Below are 13,546 nucleotides of genomic sequence, written 5' to 3'. Positions count from 1 at the left end.
AAAATTGCTTTACAAGCTGCTCCAAATGCAAGACCGCTCTGCAGAGAGCGCATAAGAGCCACTCCGAAAACACGTTCAGTTTTACCTATCATTCCAATATTTGCTGCATTATCTGCGGTCAGAGGACTAGCTAGTGGAGCCACTTGTACTGTTAAGACAAAAAACGATGCGAAGGCTGTTCGCTAGAATTGGTTCAGATGCAAAGACATAATCATATAATGAAAGTAACAGCACTTTGTGAAGGGAAGGGTTTGTACTTAGGACCATACAGGAAATATGGACTTCGTCTGTATTTGAAGGGGAAGAAATCTGCTTAAACAGCCTTCCAACACGCATGTTCACTAATATTTACTTAGAAAATTATGCTAAAAAGGGGTTTACCATAATTTTTCCCAAAACGTCTTAAAGGTGTGGAAGCACGATTTTTAACCTCCAGACTGAAAGGAAACCAGTTTCACATTCCATTACAAGAGGAAGTGTAATGTTATATACTAGTTTGTTAGCATCGGCAATTTTCTGCCTCCTCCGTGAATAGTGATATATTTTAAAAGTTCTATTATGAAGCAGAATTAATACATTCGTATCACTCACCTAACATACAAAGGCATGGTCATGTTTGTTTAAAGTTTCTGAACTATAAATAAATTAACAAGTCTTCCAGCACATGCTGCCAGTATCGCAATGGACGTCGTCGAGTATGGTCTAACGTTTAGCTTGACTGGTAAAAGCTCTGTTATAACTGCTATATTTAACCTTACACTAAATTCATCTCATCAGCCGCGCGGGATTAGCCGAGCGGTCCAAGGCGCTGCAGTTATGGACTGTGCGGCTGATCCCAGCGGAGGTTCGAGTCCTCCCTCGGGCATGTGTGTGTGTGTGTGTGTGTGTGTGTGTGTGTGTGTGTGTGTGTGTGTGTGTGTGTGTCCTTAGGATAATTTAGGTTAGGTAGTGTGTTAGCTTAGGGACTGATGACCTTAGCAGTTAAGTCCCATAAGATTTCACACACCTTTGAACCTTTTTTTTATCTCATCAACCGTACGAAACTGCCTTACTCAACTCATTTGCCTACAGTTCCATACCGATTGTTACTTTAAAAAACAATAACTTCTATTTTCATAACCAGAGAGGCGATGCGTAAATTTCGAACAGAGTTACTTTAAAATGTGGAACTTATGAACTCCACATTTTTTCCGTCCCTTTGAGAGAGCCGGAGTCATACAATATCAGGAACGATCAAGAAGATGGTGAGAACAAATTAGTCGCCGCTAAGGTACATGCCAGACTAAGATTCATCGGAATATTTCTGAGGAAATTTAATGCATCAAGAAAAGAGGTAGGTTACAAAACCCTCGTTGGACTGGCGCTTGAATGCTGCTCCTCAGTCTGTGATCCATACCAGATAGGATTGAAAGAGGACAGACAGAAGATCCAAAGCAGAGCAGTAGATTTCCTCATTTCCTTACATGTTCACTTACTAAGCTCAAAAGCGTCACGGAGATCCTCAACGAGCTCCAGTGGCGGAGGTTGTGGGAGAGGTGTTCTGCATCACAGTGTGGTTTACTGTTAAAGATCTAGAAGTCTCAGCCAATGCATTGATTTCTCCTACGTATATCTCGTGAGCAGTCCAGCAAGATGAAATTAGACTCGAACCCACACAGAGGCTTCACAGCTTTCTGCGAACCATTCGCGACTGGAACAGGAAAGGGGATTAGTGACAGTGCCGTACAAGATCCTTGCACCACACATCAGTACATATAAAGTGTGGTCCACTGATAGTGACCGGGCCAAATATCTCACGAAATAAGCGTCAAACGAAAAAACTACAAAGAACGAAATTCTTCTAGCTTGAAGGGGGAAACCAGATGGCGCTATGGTTGGCCCGCTAGATGGCGCTGCCATAGGTCAAACGGATATCAGCTGCGTTTTTTAAAATAGAAACCCCCATTTCTTATTACATATTCGTGTACTACGTAAAGAAAAATGAATTAGTTGGACCACTTTTTTCGCTTTGTGATAGATGGCGCTGTAATAGTTACAAACGTATAAGTACATGGTGTCTCGTAACATTCCGCCAGTGAGGACAATATTTGCTTCGTGATACATTACCCGTGTTATAATGGACCGTTTACCAATTTCGAGAAAGGTCGATATCGTTTTGATGTATGGCTACTGTGATCAAAATGCCCAACGGGCGTGTGCTATGTATGCTGCTCGGTATCCTGGACGACATCATCCAAGTGTCCGGACCGTTCGCCGGATAGTTACGTTATTTAAGAAAATAGAAAGTGTTTAGTCACATGTGAAACGTCAACCACGACCTGCAACAAATGATGATGCCCAGGCAGGTGTTTTAGTTGCTGTCGTGGCTAATCCGCACATCAGTAGCAGACAAATTGCGTGAGAATCGGGAATCTCAAAAACGTCGGTGTTGAGAATGCTACATCAACATCGATTGCACCCGTATCATATTTATATGCTCCAGGAATTGTATGGTGATGACTTTGAACGTCGTGTGCAGTTCTGCCAGTGGGCACAAGAGAAATTACGGGACGATGACAGATTTTTTGCACGCGCTCTATTTAGTAACGAAGCGTCATTCACTATCAGCGGCAACGTAAACCGGCATAATATGCACTATTGGGTAACGGAAAATCCACGATGGCTGCGAGAAGTGGAACATCAGCGACCTTGGCGGGTTAATGTATGGTGTGGCATTATGGGCGGAAGGATAATTGGCCCCCATTTTATCGATGGCAACCTAAACGGCGCAATATATGCTGATTTCCTACGTAATGTTCTACCGATGTTACTACAAGATGTTTCACTGCATGACAGAATGGCGATGTTCTTCCAACATGATGGATGTCTGGCACGTAGCTCGCGTTCGGTTGAAGCGGTATTGAACAGCATATTTCGTGACAGGTGGATTGGTCGTCGAAGCACAATACCATGGCCCGCACGTTCACCGGATCTGACGTCCCCGAATTTCTTTCTGTGGGGAAAGTTGAAGGATATTTGCTATCGTGATCTACTGACAACGCCTGACAACATGCGTCAGCGCATTGTCAGTGCATGTGCAAGCATTACGGAAGGCGAACTACTCGCTGTTGAGAGGAATGTCGTTACACGTATTTCCAAATACATTGAGATTGATGGACATCATTCTGAGCATTTATTGCATTAATGTTGTATTTACAGGTAATCACGCTGTAACAGTATGCGTTCTCAGAAATGTTTCAAATGGCTCTGAGCACTATGGGACAACTTCTGAGGTCATCAGTCCCCTAGAACTTAGATCTACTTAAACCTGACTAACCTAAGGACACCACACACATCTATGCCCGCGGCAAGATTCGAACCTGCGACCGTAGCGGTCGCGAGGTTCCCGACTGTAGCTCCTAGAACCGCTCGGCCAACGTGGCCGGCGTTCTCAGAAATGATAAGTTCACAAAGGTTCATGTATCGCATTGAAACAACCGAAATAAAATGTTCCAACGTACCTACGTTCTGTATTTTAATTTAAAAAACCTACCTGTTACCAACTGTCCGTCTAAAATTGTGAGTTCCAATGTACCTACGTTCTGTATTTTAATTTAAAAAACTTACCTGTTACCAACAGTCCGTCTAAAATTGTGAGCCATATGTTTGTGACTATTACAACGCCATCTATCACAAAGCGAAAAAAGTGATCCAACTAAAATATTCATATTTCTGTACGTACTACACGAATATGTACTAAAAATGGGGGTTCCTATTTTAAAAAACGCAGTTGATATCCATTTGACCTATGGCACCGCCATCTAGCGGGCCAACCATAGCGCCATCTGGTTTCCCCAGTCAAGTTAGACGAGTTTCGTTCTTTGTAGTTTTTTCGTTTGGCGCTTATTTCGTGAGATTTTTGGCCCGGTCACGATCAATGGACCACCCTGTATAGCGTGGCTTGCGGAGTATAGATATAACTGTAGAAGGACCCGCACAGCACCCCAGGTCTGCAGGGCAGCGTACATCTGGCATTATCTTTTTCATCATCACCCCCATCCCTAGCGAACAGACCAACACGAAAGTGGGTTAATATTGCATTGTCATCGAGTTTTGAGCTATGTTTAAAATTTCAAGTCTCTAGCTCATCTGGAAGTTTAAAATTTATACCGAACAGATAAACAGAGAACAATGCGATCTAATAAAAAGGGAGGTGATGTTTGAAGTGATTGCCGTCATTTACGGATATCAGTCATTGAAGGTTGACCCCTATTGTGATTGAACCAGTGGTGGGAATCTTCCTACAGGTCGGTCAAGGGGTCTGACGATGGCGTAATATATCACTGAAACTTGTAGCTCAATGAAACAATTTGGAAACTTTGACGAAATTCTAGTAAAATGGTGTTAAAGTGATTATGAAGAAGAGGAAGAAGAAGAAGACGAGAGGAAAAATAAGGAAGTTTCAGCATTAGGATGCAGAGTACTAAAAATACGACCGACATTCCCTGTGAGTTGTTATTCGTCTTTGTGTTAGGCGAGGGAAAAGAAGGAGAAGAAGAAACTCATGATCATGATGAGTAGTTACATAATGAGTGTGAGAAAAAAATGTCGGTGACGTCTGCATTATTCGTTTCGAATATCATAAGAATGAACCATTTGGTCAACCTATTTGCGCATACAACGATTCCATATTGATTCTGATACAATATGAAAACACCTAACCATTGTCATGCGAGAGTCACCTGTATATGAGGAAAGATTTGTCGATGAGTCAGGACTACAGAATGCCAACGAGATCGATTTCAGTAAAAATTGCGCATTTCAATCGTTTTCATGAGCGCTATCCAGGAATTTCAACGCTAATTAAAGGGCATGCCTCTTTTACATCAAATGACGGCATAACAGAATGCTGGTTGGGGAAAGAAAAATGAGCTAATGGAATCTGTTGCTGATGATGGACTTTTCGGCTTCTGTATCTCGCTCGTGATGGTACTTGGGTTCGCAGAGGATTACATGATTTCAAAATCTCAACATGAATTTGTACTGAATCGTTGCAGAGAGGACACTAAATGTATTACTCCGAATAAAGCAAATACAAAGTAGAAAATAGTGATCGAAAGATTTACTGGCAAATGCCATAAATGCGAGTGTACGGGAAAGAACAAATGTTATTATGGAGCAACTTAAAAAAATGTTCTGCGGTGGACTCTAGCACTCCGTACTTGGCGTTCAATTGAATATTTTCCGCTAAAATTGTTACATGGATGGGGCAAGTTAAATCTAATGCAGTACTCGAAACAGCAAGATACGTAATTTTAGCTTTTCAGGCAAACACGTATTCGATTTCTTGTGACTGCAGCATATTCGATGATATAGGTGTAAAACAGAACTATTCAGTCCATTTTAGCACAAAGAATACTGAGCAAGCGCTTGAAATGTACTGCAACACTCAGCCACTGTACTGATTGGCGAAAGGACCTAGAAGTAAGTCGCTCGTGAACCGTACAGAGTTCCAGAAGTGCCCTACACATTTTATCGATTCTTTGCGTCAAGATGAAGGAACACTAAAATCGTCTCTAATTAACATGAGAATGGAAATGAAAACAAAAACACAGTTCTCAATAAATATTACGGCAGGTTATTCACGAATCTGCTTTATATACGATGCCTTCAACTAAATGGGAAACAAGGAATTTCCATGTACGAGAGATTTAACGCTGTGCTTATCTCAACCAAGACTGTCGTCTTGATCAGTGATCTCTAAGAGTATATAAGAAGTTTTGACAGTCATAACTCATCAGTAATCTTTTGACGTCGTAGGACGCGGACATGTTACTCAGTGTAAGGAAGATGTATTTTTCCAGAAACATGTTTGATTGGCCAGGAGTACTCTGATAAGATACTATTCGGTATGTGTGTACAAAAATAATGCATAGCATTGACCTTGGATTCATTTTTAAATTACACTAGAGTATGTTTATGTACACATTGAGTTGACGTATTAAATGCAGCAAGATCACTTTTTCGTAAAAGCTACGTGCCTACTTGAATAGTGAACAACTTTGCCTTGGCATCACTTTAACATTTCGTCAGAGGTATGTATGTATACGTAAATAACTAACTTGACACCGTTTTTATGCCATAAATAATGAATGTCTTTGACTTTCTAGGCAGTAACGAATATCTTTGATCTTCAAGTTGGGGCTACGTAATCTTTTACTGCACGTGTGACAATTTCTACGTATGTTTAACGCTGTATCAGTTGATGGGTGGAGGGTGGAGGGGGGGGGGGAGGGGGGCGGCGATCACAATTGTTATATTGTTCAAGATGGCTTGTAAATCCTTTTACTGATTATCTGTTTAGTCATATCTCTGCTGTCCTCATTGGACCTGAAAGTTTAATAAACAAACGTCAAAAGTCAAGGTGACTAATACACATATTATTTCGTATAAACACCGTATACATCACTAAAGCTTTAGAACATAGTTTGTAACATATTAAAGGAAGTTCATAATCTTCACAAATTTGCAAGCCACATAGTGTTGTAGAGATCATGGACTTTTGTTAATATGGTACAAGGTACCGTCTAAAGCTTCAGTAATGTACGGAAAACAGAGTTTATATGAAATAATATTTGTATTAACCACCTTGACTTGGACTGTTTATTAAACTTTCAGACCCGATGATGACAGAAAATATATGTCGGAACCGGTAATAAAAAAAAAATTTAAAACTGATTTTGGTGAACCTGATTTTTTAAAAATAATGTAACAATTTTCGCACATCATTTTAATACTACACCATGACTGACTGGAAAGCAGGGGGAGGGGGAAGGGTTATAGGGCACATTTGGGATATTTAATGAAAAGCCGCTCCAGTTGTTTTTTTAGAATTTCATTAAGTTCACGCGAGCGATTTCGGCGTTTATATTAGACAACTATCAAGCGCGTCTGAAAGTTATGCTGCAGAGAAGCAAGACTGCTTCTCTACAGTGTAGCTTTCAGATGCGCTTAATAATGACATAATATAGAGGCCGAAACCGGCAGTTCATCTGAAAGTTATTGCTTCTCTACAGCCAACTTTCAAGTGCACTTGATAATTGCCTAATATAAAGCCCAAAGCCGGTCATGTGAACTTAATAGAGCTCTAAAAAGAGCATCTGGAGCGCATTTTCATTTAATGAACATCAATTACGATACAGCATCATAATCATCCAGACATGGAGAAACTAACAACTGAGACAGTGGCATGTCGTTTGATTGATAGGAGATAGAGAGGAGGGAGGGAGAAGGTGTGTGACTTGATTTGAATAATAATGTAATTTGACACCGTTTTAACACATCATTTATATACTACACTCCGTACACTCTGATTGGTTGGAAGGAGGATTTTTTTTTTATTTCCCACTAACGCAACTGGGGTATTTCCACCATCTTGGATTTTCTGTTGGGTGTTTTATTTTAATAACAAGCTATGTTTGGTTCGAGATGGGAGTAAAGGGAAGGGAATAGGGTTTTTAGTTTTCCATTAACACATTTATGCTAGATTTTTGAAAGGCTCTTTTATTTTTAGTGCTGCCCTATAATTTATTGGAGATAATGGGGAGAGGAAGGTAGAAGAGGGAATGGAAAAGTGGGCATGGCTTCCCACTGATAGGAATTATAAAGTCACTTACAAGTGTGGCGTCACTGATAGGACTGATGATGTCTTAGGGTGAATGACCTTGGTCAAGCGATGTCACAAATATAAAGTAAGTGCGCAAGTTTCCCAATAGCATTAGTACCAGAGATACGCAATTATTATCAGAATAATTTGATACAGTTCGTATAAAACCGCAAGTGAGACATTCTCATCAATTAAATGGAATTTTTGGAAGGAGTAAGTTGAATACTGTTGGACACATTTAGAAAACCGGTACTGTAGGAATTAATTATTATGCATGCTGTGTATCATGTAAGTTGAAATACTATGTAAGATGAATTAATTATTATTGTGAGGATTTGGGAAGCTGGGCAGATAATTTCTGTCTTTAATGGATGGATTTTTATTTTTCCATACAGATTTTCTTTTCCATTATGAATGGGACGTGGGTGTTCTATACGGTGACTTCTCGCGTTGAGGCTTTCTCTACCGCTAGGGGCGCCGCTGCCAAGATATTTGCTGTCATAGACCGCGAGTCGCACATCAGCAGTCTGTCTGATGAGGGGGAAAAGCCACACTACGCTCGTGGGGATATTACCTTCAAGAACGTCCACTTTGAATACCCGTCGCGGCGGCGAGTTCAGGTAAGACAAATAATAATTGAAAGATTATTGCTTTATTCACTGAAGTTGTCTGAGCCGTGAAGCTTCACTGTCATATCCATTAAGACGAGTAGTATCCGGAGCAGATCCTGAACTCGTATTCGCACGAACAGTTTCAAAAGTTCGACTAGGGAAGCCCTTGTTTGCCACAACTGATTTGTTGCACTATTCTATACCCTCTGATTTACTATTTTTGTCCGGTACGTAAGTAGTGTACGTTATAACCTTTGTTTTGCATCATCTTACGTCCAGTTTTAAAAACGTTTGGATTAAAATGACGAATAGCAAAGTGGCTACAACGTGCTGTTTTCAAACACGTAAGAAACTACTTATCTAAACACAGTAACGATCACAAGCAAACGTTTTCTCTAATATTGTTATTTCAGTTATTATGAAAGAGAGAAATACACTATGTGATCAAAAGCATCCGGACACCCCGAAAAACATACGTTTCGCGTATTAGGTAAACTGTGCTTCCACATACTGGCAGGTACTCCCTATTACCGACCTGAGTAGCGCTAGACATCGTGGGAGAGCAGAATGGGGCACTCCGCGAAACTCACGGACTTTGAACATGGTCAGGATACCGGGTGTCACTTGTGTCATTCGTCTGTAGGCGAGATTTACACACTCCTAAACATCTCTAGGTTCACTGTTTCCAATGTGATAGTGAAGTGGGAACGTGAAGGCACACATACAGCACAAAAGCGTACAGGCCGACCTCGCCTTTGGACTGACAGAGACAGCCGGCACTTGAAGAGGGTCGCAATATGTAATAGGCAGACATCTATCCACACCATCACACAGGAATTCCAAACTGCATCAAAATCCACTGCAAGTGTTATGACAGTTATGCGCGAGGTGATAAAACTTGGATTTCATGTCAAGCGGCTCCTCATAAGCCACACGTCACGCCGGTAAATGGCAAACGACGCCTCGCTTGGTGCAAGGAGCGTAAACATTGGACGACTGAACAGTGGAAAAACGTTGTATGGAGTGACGAATCACCGTTCACAATGTGGCGATCCGATGGCAGGTTGTGCTTATAGCGAATGCCCGATGAACGTCATCTGCAAGCGTGTGTAGTGCTAACAGTAATGCTCGGAGGCGGTGGTGTTATGCTGTGGTCGTATTTTTCATGGAGGGGGCTTGCATCCCTTGTTGTTTTGGATGGCACTATCACAGCACAGGCCCACATTGATGTTTTAAGCACACTCTTGCTTTCCATTGTTGAAGAGCAATTCGGGGATGGCGATTGCATCTTTCAACACGATCGAGCACCTGTTCATAATGCACGGCCTGTGGCGGAGTGGTTACACGGCAATAACATCCCTGTAATGGATTGGCCTGCACAGAGTTCTTACCTGAATCGTGTAGAACACCTTTGGGATGTTTTGGACCCCCGACTTCGTGCCAGGCATCACCGACTGACATCGATACCTCTCCTCAGTGCAGCACTGCGTGAAGAATGGGCTGCCAATCCCAAAGAAACCTTTCAGCACCTGACTGAACGTATGCCTGCGAGAGTGGAAGCTGGGCCAACACCATACTAAGATTTTCCTGAAGTGCTTTCCTGGTTTCAGATTCTTCAAGGCCTCAACCTGAAAGTCAAAGCTGGCGAGACAGTGGCTCTTGTCGGCTGCTCCGGCTGTGGGAAGTCCACGTGCATCCAGCTTATTCAAAGATTCTACGATCCTCGCCTGGGATCAGTGAGTATTTCATAGGACAGTTGACAAGTATGAACCAATCTGAGGTACTAATAGTAATCTGAATCACTAATATAATGGTATTCATTTAAATCAATGGGGAAAGTTGAAAATTTGCACCGGACTAGTATTCAAACCTATGTCTCCCACTCACTAAGGCAGACGCGTTGACCACTACACCAACCGGACACAATGGTCAGCGCAACTGTATGGACTACCCTAACACACCTGGTGTCAGACCCAGATTGTAAAATTGTGTCACACACCACTGATGAAATTACCCTGTTCATTAGCCTCATTAGTCGCAGCATCTCGCCGATTTCCGTAAGAGGTCGAGCTTGGTGTGCATCTGCACTGAAGGGCTCAAATGGCGCAAATGGCTCTGAGCACTATGGGACTTAACTGCTGAGGTCATCAGTCCCCTGGAACTTAGAACTACTTAAACCTAACTAACCTAAGGACATCACACACATCCATGCCCGAGGCAGGACTCAAACCTGCGACCGTTGCGGTCGCGTGGTTCCAGACTGTAAAGCCTAGAACCGCTCGGGCACTCGGGCCGGCACTGAAGGGAATGTTGCCAGCCATCACCTTAATTATATACGTGATGTCTGCTTTCCAAGACATGTCCGCTGTGTGCGGATGGCACAGTAGTCAGCGTATTTCACTAGTAAGCAGGAGACTCAGGTTCGAATCCCGGTCCAGCACAAATTTTAAACTTTCCCTATTGATTTAAATCAATGCTCACGGGCTGCTAATGTCTTTAATTCCTTTGTGTTTTGAATCATAACGGCTGCTGGATCAAAGATGGTATCTATTCTTTCGGACTGTCTTAAAGGACAGGTACTACATATGTAGGCGAGGAGGGCCAATGATCCCTTCTTCGTTGCAGACGTACACCAATCTCGAACACTTAAGGGAACCGACGAAACGCCACGAGTAATGGGGATAATGTGCAAGTGGCAACACATCAGTAGCGTGTGGATAAATTGAGATTTTGAGCCTGACGGGAGGCGTGTTAGAGCAGTATGTGCAGCTGCCATGACCACTGTGTCCAGTGTTCAGCAGGAGACCCAGTTTCTAATCCCAGTCCAGCGCAAATTGATTTACGTCAAAGGCAGCTAACTTCTTTAATTCCATTGTGTCTAGATTCACAGTGACTTCGGATATGTCCGAAAGAACAGACACGACATACGCGTACGTTCTAGTTGTAACGCTGTAGATAACAATCGCCTCTAGGGTCACTTGATACGTTCAGCCCTATGTTCCGCACATCCATGCAGTTACGTCTTGTAGAGATATATTAAAGTAAGTAGAAGTGGGATTTGAATGAACTAAGGGCTAAAGATTGAGGGATGGTTTGCCCTTTTAGATATACTCGGTGTACAGCGTGAGTTTACACGCTGTGTCTGAGAGGTATGGTAGTGAAGACGGGAGCACGTAGCGAGTTAACCGACTTTGAACGTGGACTCAAAACGCATGGGCTACAGCGTATCGGGGACTACGCAAAAATTCGGGTTTCTGAGGTCAGCAATGTCAAAGATGGGGCTTTTGTATCGTGTAGGTATCGTTTCCACACACATAAAGCAACTGTGCAGGACAATTACAAATGTTTCGTTTTGCCTCGCCCGAGTCTTCGTGGCGATCGACGGTATATTGTCATACAGCAGCCTGTCTGACTATCAGAGACAAGAAACTCTTTCTACCAGGACTTTACGAAGACAAATGCACCACATACGTTTCAGCAGCAGTCAGTGACCGACTACTGTCCGAGGGCTTTCCCACTTGGCTTCTCCACCTGATGCATACATCGACTATTATGTTATATTTACATACTGAGGTCCTACATCTTCATCTGGCAATCCTCACGTATCCAGTTGTGGGTTCAGATTCACACTGACAGTAATTTTTACGAAAGCCTATATGTGTTCCGCATACGTACGTACGTACATACACAGCTATCACAAGGCCAGCAGACACCCTCTGCTAGCAGAAACTGCCTCAGTTCCTTCGCTTTTTGTGCTCAGTTCCAACAGGTGTCTTCAGTACTCAGAGCTGCCAGGTCCTTCCCCAGGTCTTCCTCCAGCGCTGCCGTAGTCGTCTTAAGGGGCGTCTGGTGTTTGGTTTCCTATCCAGTGCCTTCTTCACCGGTCTTTCTTCTGGCATACGGGATACATGGCTCGCCCAATCAATTCTTTTGCATTTCAGCTTCTGTAAGATTGTTGCTAAGCATCAAGAGGTAGATTGGCTCATTCTTCGTGCTGCTAAATTCTCCTTTGTCGAAGATTTATTCCCGTATCTCCTTCATTACTCTTATTTCAGCTATTAATAATTTTTCCTTCTCAGCTTAGTCGTGTTCCGCGTTTCTGAACTGTAGTTGATTGCTGGGTTATCACTTTGCTGTGTACTCTCATTTTTCTGTTCGTTTTTATCAATTTTGAGCTGAGCTCCTCCCTGAGGGAACACATGCATTTCATTCCCATTGATGTTCTTTCCATGATGTGCATTTCTATTCTGTAGTCACTGGTAGATCCGAAGTATCTGTACTGGAGAACTCTCTTGAACGTCATGCCATCTGTTTCAAGAGAAACTTGCTGCTCTTGTCTTCTTCCTAATTGCATGAAGTCATGTTCAGCCCAACCTTCCGTACGTAGCTGTCCATTTTCTGGTACATTCCTTTCAACTCATGGTTCGACCCACTTAGTAGAACAACACGATCTGCGAATGTGAGAAATTGGAAGTTACCATCCATGTTTACTGTAACCCACTCCTGTTGCCTACATTCCGTTATTATTTTCACTAATATTACTCCGAACAGAACACAAGAGAGAGCATCCCCTTCTTTCAGACGGGTCTCAAAGTTTCTGATGTGACCCCTCGGAGCCGGCCGGAGTGGCCGAGCGGTTCTAGGCGCTACAGTCTAGAGCCGCGCGACCGCTACGGTCGCAGGTTCGAATCCTGCCTCGTGCATGGATGTGTGTTATGTCCTTAGGTTAGTTAGGTTTAAGTAGTTCTACGTTCTAGGGGACTGATGACCTCAGAAGTTAAGTCCCATAGTGCTCAGAGCCATTTTTGACCCCTCGGAAAAGCACTGCTGCCTTTTGTCCACTCATACAAGTTTGCACGATTCTCATTAGCTTCTTGGGAACTCTGAAGTCACGCAGTGCATTGCATAGAAAATTCCCGTGGATACTGTCGTATGCACATTGAAAATCGACGATCAAACTATAAATATGCTTATGGCGTTCCCAGTGTTTTGCCAGCAATAGTCTTAAACTGAAAATGTGATCAATTGTCGATCGGTTTATTCAAAAGCCAGCTTGGTATTTCTGTATGTTGTTCTCTGTGAACGGTTGTAATTTTTTGAGGATAATGATAGACAGTACTTTCTAGGTTATATCCAGCAAGCTGATACCTCTGCAGCTACCACATTCCATTTAGCTTCACTTCTTGTATATCGGGCATTTCATAGCTAATTTCACTTCTTCTGTCACTATCTCATTCTATCATATCATCTGAATCAGTTTATACCTTTTTTAGTGGAAGCAATCACCTCG

General features: G+C 42.6%; 1 protein-coding gene across 1 annotated transcript in view; it reads left to right on the top strand.

The window, feature by feature from the left end:
• The window catches only part of LOC126474391 (ATP-dependent translocase ABCB1-like), a 194,693-nt gene that overhangs the window by 91,325 nt on the left and 89,822 nt on the right, over window positions 1-13,546 (top strand). Inside the window, exons 8-9 of the mRNA XM_050101859.1 lie at window positions 8,041-8,265; window positions 9,867-9,992. Of these exons, the coding sequence (XP_049957816.1) occupies window positions 8,041-8,265; window positions 9,867-9,992 (351 nt within the window). The remainder of the gene's footprint in view (window positions 1-8,040; window positions 8,266-9,866; window positions 9,993-13,546) is intronic.

Source organism: Schistocerca serialis, chromosome 4, assembly GCF_023864345.2.
Source record: "Schistocerca serialis cubense isolate TAMUIC-IGC-003099 chromosome 4, iqSchSeri2.2, whole genome shotgun sequence".
Taxonomy (NCBI): Eukaryota; Metazoa; Arthropoda; class Insecta; order Orthoptera; family Acrididae; genus Schistocerca; species Schistocerca serialis.
This window is presented reverse-complemented; position numbering and strand designations above follow the sequence as displayed.